Genomic DNA, 8376 nt, shown 5'->3' with positions numbered 1-8376 from the left:
TACTAGTAGGAGAGAAAGCTAAAGCAAAAATGAGTACTTAAAGATGAGATTGACAGAGTATTACGGAAATCTAAATCTATGTTTAAACATGAATTTCAATTAATTAAAGTGTTGAAGTTTTAGTGAGTGAAAATTATTATTTCATTTGAAATATTATTAAACCAGTTAACATATTTGGATTCTCTATTTTAAACGAAGGTTGAAATAATAACAAATTTATAAAATAAGTATTGATTTTCAAATATTTTATTACTCCTATTACTTATTATTTACAAATAATATGCTTGTCCAAAACCCCCCATTAAGACTCCAAAGAATTGATAATTGATAATTGACCCCGTAAGTCCTCGCGTACTTTTTCTGGGGTAACGGCCAATCCACGGCCGACGCCGTTAAGTCGTAATGTGGATTGTGGAGCCGAGACAAAGCAGTAGAGCCTTGACGGACGCCAATATACTTTTTCAACCAGAATTTGATACAATCCCAGAATTCCGAGCCCGCTCGAGTAACCAGAAGGCCAGCTGCCAAACCCCTATGCAGCTTTTTCTGCTGACACTCTAATCCCTGCAAATATTCAATTCGAATCCCTGTAATTTCCCGTATTCATCCTTATAATATCTCAAAGCTTCAATTGATTGCGTGGAAAGCATCTCCAGCGTCACGGTACATATCCTCTAGCTGTAACTTCTTCTCTTTTCCCCTTATTTACGGTCTCAATTTTATGTATCACTGGGAAAGGGTTTGAATAATTGAGTTTTCGCTGTTCATTTGGCATCGAGCTGTGATAATTGAGGTGGTAATTAGTAGCTTAAAGGAGGATTACTTTTGGGTATTTTAGGTTCTTTTTTTTTTGGGGGGGGGGGGGGGTGGTGGTATTGCAATTATAGGCTTGGTTCTTATATGGCCCTTTGATGGTCTTAATTTGATATTTCAGTGGTAAAGGGTTTGATAATTTAGTTATTGGACATTTCAATTGGCATTTAGTTATTGATAATTGAGGTGGGTATAAGTAGGCATTTTGCTTTATAGGAGGTTACTTTTTGGGGATCTTAGGTTTTTCTGTTTAATGCAGTTTTAAGGTTGGAATTAGCGGAGAGGCAGCTATGAAGAGCCGGTCTCACCGGCTTCCTGTTGCAAACCCACAGGATGACTGGGTGGATGGTTCATGGACAGTGGATTGTGTGTGTGGTGTGAATTTTGATGATGGGGAGGAGATGGTGAATTGCGACGAGTGCAGTGTGTGGGTACATACACGTTGCGTGCGCTATGTCAAGAGTGAGAAGCTGTTTGCGTGTGATAAATGTAAGAATAAGGCTAGGAGGAATGATAGCGAAGAGACTGAGGTTGCTCAGCTGCTTGTTGAGTTGCCCACCAAGACTTTGAGGATGAATCCTCCATATCCTAATACTGTGCCTGTCCGAAAGCCCTTTAGGCTTTGGACTGATTTGCCAATGGAGGAAAGGGTTCACATGCAAGGTGTTCCGGGTGGTGATCCAGCTTTATTCTCTGGGTTATCATCTGTATTTGGTCGTGAATTGTGGAAATGTGGTGGTTATGTTCCCAAAAAGTTTAATTTTCAATATAGGGAGTTTCCTTGTTGGGAGAATGAAAAAAGGGAGACTCACGATAACACCAGCGACAAAGGCAATGAGATGACTACTGGTAATGGTGCTGGTGCTTTATTCTCACTGTCAAGAGAAAACCGCTTGTTTTCACCAGTAGTTAACCCTGTTTCCGAGAAGCCGGTTATCGAATCTAACGGTGCTATGGATTCAGATGATGTGAAGAAGGGCACAAGTTTATTGGGCCCCAGCATGATACAAGGCAGCAAACGTAAAAAAAGAGAGTTTGGGATGTCCAAGGACCAAAGTGGTAAGAAGAAGTCTAAGATCGTTGAAAAGGAGGGATATCTTAAGAAAGATACTCGTGCTTCTAGACCAGGTGATTAAGCTACTACCACTTTGTTACTTATCTGAAAAGAAAATAACTTTGATACTTTAGTATCTAGTTCATATACACCCATCTATTTGTATATAGCTTTGCTTGCATGTCTAATACTTTCGTGATTTCCAGTTTAAAATATATATATATATATATATATATATACACACACACACACACACACACACACACACACACACTGTCGTGACTTTCAAATGTTGATTTGTGTTACTGCTGCTACTACTGCTTCGTCTACTATCTGCATTGCTGCTAGTACTGCTATGACTGTTATATTTTTCAAGTTATAATGGACTTAACTCAGGAAAATTGCAATTTTATAAAGACAGAGGCCCCATGGCTGTCAAGACAGATATTCAGAGAACAAAATTTGGAAATACAGGGGAAGTTCTGGCTGCTGTTGGCATTTTGGAAGGACCTCGTATACTGAACCACGGCACAAAAAGCTACCGTGACATTCCAGCTTCAAGTGAGTGCTTCTCAAAAATTGTATCTTGTGATGTGTCTAAACGCTGCTCGACAAGTGAAGCACATCCGCGGGAAGACAAGATTAGAAACCATGTTCCTGCTAGGGTAGAGGATTCTTCTATGGAGAATGATGGAGCAGCAACAATTTTAGAGCGTAGTGATTCTGCTAGTTTACCTACAACAGACGAGGTATGTCATCAGGTTTTCATGCTACAATTTCCTGTGATTATGTGGTGACTTCTCTTGGCACACATCGCCCAAGTTTATGACCAATTATGTCCACTACTGCGTTTTTTCAGGTGGTAGAGTACTTTTTATGTGCTATAATCCTGTTTGCACTTAAGTTTGTAAAAGTATTAAGGTCCGGAGAACAAACCTTTGTAGGCAGGTCGAAGATAGGCTATTTCATTTTTATTTCTGAATTTCAAAACAAACAGAAAAGGCATGAAAACATTGTTTCTTTCCCTCCCCTTTGTTATAGAGGTAAAAAGAATGGACTTGCCCTCATCAGATTTGCAAATGATCTTATTAAAATGAAGAGGAGATAAAGTCTTCTTATTATGTTTTTTTTTTTGCAAAAAGAACTAAAATTCCTCACACATTCTCTTTCTTGACAAGTCTAAAACTCCTGACACTTTCAAAGCCAGTGAACCTTCTCTGGTGTTCTATCTCTTCTCGCCACCATTATTTTGTTCATCAGTCCTTTCTGCTTGGAAAAGTTAGCACTTAGTAGGAAGTGCTATGAGGGTAACTATGCAATTTGGGAAGTACAGAATGCCATAACTCGTCACCTTCCCCAATTTGTGATGATATCGAAGTTGACCCTTACAGTTATAATTCTTATTTTTTTAAGGTTAACCATATTTAAATCCAATAAAACATGAGAGAATATTTATGCACGTGTTGAAACATGTTAAAACTGGAGCTTATAGCATTTGTTAAGTGACTGAAAGTAATTTTAATCTAGCCATTATGGTGAAGCATGTGGATCTGAAGTGGGCTGGATCAACCGTGCTGGTAGGGAAACTGGTTGGGTTTTGATTAAAGAAATAGAAGATGATAGATAGTTATTGGCTTTTATCTGGGACGGAATGGGAGGTGATAAGGTGGTGTGTGTTTCTTTTTTTCCCTTGCTCCCTCTACAATCTAAGAAAGGGGCTATAACAGTCGAATGGGTTTAGGTTTATGCAGAAGTTATTGTCAGTAGTCGACTTTCTCTTCTACCAATATACATTATTTTGATGCTCTTTTTCATTCATATTAAATATGAAGCGCAGTTGGCTGTTCTTTCAGGCTAAGTTTCTGTTAAAGCTATTGTCAGTTGCCGGATTTCTCTTTTACCAAGTAGAATATGCATTAGTTTCATGTTTTACTGTCACTGCATGTCAAGTATGCAGCGTCATTAGCATTTTATGCTGGCCAAGTTTAGGGCTATGTAGTTCCTTGAGAAATGCAAGTTTATCGACTATGCCCTCCTGGTTGTGGATCTGGTTAATGGAGATTTTGGATCTAAAATGTCTTACTGAGCCCTAACTTTTATAAAGTTGTGGAGAGAAAGGAGCTTTGCATCATGCTAATGTTTGTTATTTATTCTTGGTTTTTCTTCTCTGGTTAAGGAGTTCTTCTGTAATAACATTGATTGTGAAATTAGGTTGCTACTAATGCTACCAACAATAAGGAAGAGGTTGCGGTATGTCTTGGGACTGAATCACAGATGGCGGAGCCCATGATAGAAAATGTTACATGTCGTGGTCCAGACATTAAAAGGCACCCAAATATTGGAAGTTCAAGTGATGATAAGGTCATTTGCTCTTCAGAACTCGATGCTAAATTGACAGCAGAAGTCCATTCTGATCCTGCAGGCCTTGAATTTCAACATTCACTTTCAAGCAACGGTAAGTTGGATATAACAAAATCCTTGCCAAAACCTGCAGGGATATCTTCAGGATGCTTGTTTGAAAAAGCTGAAGTACACATTACCACGGTAATTAATTCAGAATATAGTGACTGTAAATTAGAGGAAGACGATAAAAAGGCAACAATGGGTGATAATAGTCTAACTAATACTGATGAATCACCCAGCGCTCTCTGTCAATCTAATCAAGAACCTAAGATTGCTGAAGTTGTGGTTGGACCAAGGAAGAGTTCAGGACACAAGGAAAGTTCAAAACCTGCTGAAGATGCACCTAGATCCTGCTTACCAGTCACAAATCCTTTACCAGCTTCTAATCACCGTAAAGTAGTTTTATCCATGGGAAAATCATCTACTGGAACAACCAAGTCTTCTGCTCCTGAGAATCGAACATCCTCAAAAGCTCATAATCACGATTCTAATGGTCGACCGAGAGGAATGTCTGAGATTAATCTTAGTAATAAAAGAGAAAGCTCGTCAATGGATTCTGGTAGGGATGAGGAGAGGCGTGAAAGACCAAAGAAAATATTGAAAGAGCTCCCAAAGTCATCAGTTGGTTCGGCATCGAAGACCTCGCAGTCGACCAAGCTCTCTCATGCTCCAGTGAAGCGAACAGTGTCAGAAGCAAAGGATTCAGTCCTCAATTCGTCTGCTAAAACATCAGCTGTGCGTAGCAACCCTGCTGGTTCACACTCTGCAGAGTCTTCTACTTCACTGCAAAGTGAGAGTGCCTCACATGTACATAATAAAGCTACAGGTACACATTTGACACAGAAAGGTGAAAAGATAAACCAGCCCAGTTCCCAACCATCTTCTAAAGTGAATACACATCTGATGCATCCTCCATCTTCGTCATCTCCTGCGGCACTAAGTGATGAAGAGGTAGAAGTTGAATTAATGAATTTCTAAATCTTACTGTTTTCTCACTTAGCTTACACTTGTCCATCATCCATATGCAGCTTGCTCTACTGCTTCATCAAGAACTTAATAGTTCTCCTAGAGTTCCTCGAGTGCCACGGATGCGTCATGCTGGTAGCTTACCTCAGTTAACCTCTCCAACGGGTACAAGTGTGCTAATGAAGCGAACATCTAGTGGTGGAGGAAAAGATCATGGTTTGGTAAGCTAGAATTTTTCCTGTAATGGGCAATCATCTGCTTTTTTTGGATTTATTCTGACATATGTGTTTATATTTGCTGTAGACATCTAAAAGAAAGTCAAAGGATATAGGCAAAGATGGTTCAAGCTGTTCCCAGGAAGAGGTGGTTCAGGAAACTAAGATATCCGAGAGATCAGTTTCTCCTGATTGTAGGAGAGAAGATGATTCTGTTATTAAGAGAGAAGGAGATGGTGGATCAGCAAAAAGTGTGCAGTCTCTGAAGAAGAGTAACATACTTGCCTCCAATACTTCTGCAAGTAGTAGTTTGTGTGCCTCAAAAGAGGCAAATAAGCAGAACTTGTCCTCAATGCACTATTCACCAAGTGCAGCTGCTGCTGATGACGCAAAAGTGGTTGGACATCCTTCGCGTCGTACTTTACCAGGTTTTGCCTTCTTGAGAGTTATATATGCTGGATGTTCTTAAAGAATATTCCTTCTAATCTGGATCTTCTGACTGTTACTATGAAATTCTTCCTTATTAATGCTGTATATTTTTCTGCATTTTTAGGCTTGCTTGCTGAGATTATGAGCAAAGGTCAAAGAATGACCTATGAAGAGCTTTGCAATGCAGTCCTTCCGGTACAGTTGCTTTAATGAGATAAGATACAATCTCTTTCTGGTGTTAAATTTAATTTGTCTTCTCATCTTCCTTCTTTTGCTGTAGCACTGGCCCAACTTGAGGAAGCACAACGGAGAACGTTACGCATATTCAAGTCACTCTCAGGCTGTTCTTGATTGCTTAAGGAACCGAAGTGAATGGTCTCGCCTGGTTGATCGAGGTCCCAAGGTATGCTTTAACAATTCCTGTGACATTTTATCACTTGGCTTGATTTTTTAACTTAAAACATCCCTTAAGTTTACCTAGAAGTTTAAATTCATCCTTAATATATTGTAACTAACAAGAAATACCCTTAATGTTTAAGACTAACGGTGAATAAACAAAGCCTCCATTCTAAACTAAATGACATGTTTCAGCCTTCTCCAATTCTGAAAGACTCAGCTAAGGTTCCCATTTAAGTCATCTGCCAGGTACTTTTTTACACACTTCCTAAGAAAGAAGGGAAGACTTGGAGAAAGAGAGAGTTATTGGAGATACAAGACAAATTCAGTATCCAGCTCTGTGGGTTCAACTGGTACATCTTTCTGACAATGAGGATCTATGAGAATCTCCACATTCTTACCTTTTCAGAAGCTTGTCCAAAAAGTTGGTAACACTGGCTTGCCATATCTATGGCATCAAAAAAGTGTTGTCCCCTCAAAACGATGGAATAAAAAGAAAATTCTTCTGTTCACCATTTATTTCTTTGTTCATAGAATCCCGGAGCTACCATTTCCTGTTTGCCAAAGTGGTGATTGCACCCCAAATGAGGAAGAAGAAGAATGGTTTTTATTTTGACTATAAAAGAAATAATTCTCCTAGTATTATTTAGGAGTATTAAAAAGGGTTTCTCTTAGTATGCAGCCAAAGTGCGATTTGGCTGGTTCCCTGAGCATACTGTGTGAAGGAAATAGGCAACTGCTCTATGTTTCCTTTTACCCTTCCAAACTCCTGCAATAAATCTGGATAGCTCTTGCAATTAAAGAAACTTGTCGCATCAATGGTTAAGTTGATGAAATTTCTTAAAGTAATATGTTACTATGGCAATATTTAATTGTTGAGCGAGGTGAAGTTCAATGTTAGGCAGTCTCTTGTCCTAGAGTGAGGTCATTGGGAATAATCGATGGCGTGGACATCAAATATTGGGAAAATAGTTAGTTTTGAAGGCTCCAGCTGATTTATGCTTCACCTCGATTTCTTTCCAAAAAAAGTGATGTCGAAGTTTGTTGTCTTGACGTGCCGATCTCCTTGTAACCCTGCCCGTGCAAATAACCATCCATGAAGCTTAGGTTACAGCTGAAAGGAATTATGTTGATTATGCTTGTTAAGGAATGATGTGCATATTCAATTTACCATTTGGATTCATATTTGACTTATATCCTTTTAATGTTTAACTTTTCTTTATCAGACCAGTACAAGTAGGAAGAGACGCAAGCTTGATGTTGATTCCCAATTTACTGAATCAGAGGATAATGAAGATTGCATGGATAGAGCTGCAAAAGATGTGAGGAACAGGACTTTTGAATCAAATCAGGAAGAGTTTCCCAAAGGCAAGAGGAAGGCGAGAAAGCGCAGGCGACTGGCTCTTCAAGGAAGAGGCATAAAGGATGTGAGGAGGCGGCACAAGGCTGAGGTTTCCAGTGATGAGGAGATTGCCTCATCCTCTGAATCTCGTGAGGACAGCATGTTCAGCGAAGATGAGGTACAAGGTGGCGAAACTTCTCCAGCTGGAAATGAGGCCTCTGCTAGCTCTGATGAGAGAGTGACCATGTCATAATTTGTGTTAGGTGCTTTTTTTCTTTTTCTTGGGGTGTTTAATACATAACATCTATGATTAGCAACACTGACTCGCAGATCTTGTTAAGTGGCAATAACTTTCTATACACACTGAAGATTCTTGCATACATGAGGTTATGGCAGTCATTGTTCAGAGGATGTGTGTTGACTGGTAGCTTTGGCCAAGTCATGTATTAGTCCTATTTGCATGTTTGCTGGTATGTGTCCTTGGGTGGCCTGGGTATGTCATCAGCTGCCTGTTGATACCTAATGATTTTGTCATTAAGATTCATGCAGTGAATTGTAGATGAAAGTTGTCTGCGGAAGCTGTAAGCTGCTGTAAATAGTTTAGATGCTCCACAACTCTCTCAACTGCAGATTTTTGTGTATTTGTGCTCCTGAAAGTTTTGAAGCTTGACAATTTATGCTATTCCCTTGCTTTTAGTTGATTTTTGATTTCAAGGTATTAAGCTGGTTAATACATTTGGAGCTCTCTCTCCCCCCCC

At 39.4% G+C, this 8376-nt stretch overlaps 1 protein-coding gene across 2 annotated transcripts; it reads left to right on the top strand.

Moving 5' to 3' along the window:
• Positions 1 to 425: 425 nt before the first annotated feature.
• Positions 426 to 8326, top strand: LOC109237069. 2 transcript variants are annotated; one of them, XM_019403319.1, is made up of 9 exons: positions 426 to 663; positions 1073 to 1941; positions 2264 to 2616; positions 4079 to 5221; positions 5299 to 5457; positions 5540 to 5879; positions 6005 to 6075; positions 6161 to 6283; positions 7503 to 8326. In XM_019403319.1, exons 2-9 carry the CDS (start codon positions 1104 to 1106, stop codon positions 7869 to 7871), a joined length of 3396 nt encoding a protein of 1131 aa, XP_019258864.1. In that variant the 5' UTR covers positions 426 to 663; positions 1073 to 1103; the 3' UTR covers positions 7872 to 8326. The 2 variants fall into 2 exon arrangements, with proteins under 2 accessions (XP_019258864.1, XP_019258865.1); XM_019403320.1 differs by having other exon boundaries at positions 428 to 663; positions 2285 to 2616.
• The last annotated feature ends 50 nt before the right edge of the window (positions 8327 to 8376 follow it).

The sequence above is a fragment of the Nicotiana attenuata genome, unplaced genomic scaffold (genome assembly GCF_001879085.1).
Source record: "Nicotiana attenuata strain UT unplaced genomic scaffold, NIATTr2, whole genome shotgun sequence".
Classification (NCBI taxonomy): domain Eukaryota; kingdom Viridiplantae; phylum Streptophyta; class Magnoliopsida; order Solanales; family Solanaceae; genus Nicotiana; species Nicotiana attenuata.
This window is presented reverse-complemented; position numbering and strand designations above follow the sequence as displayed.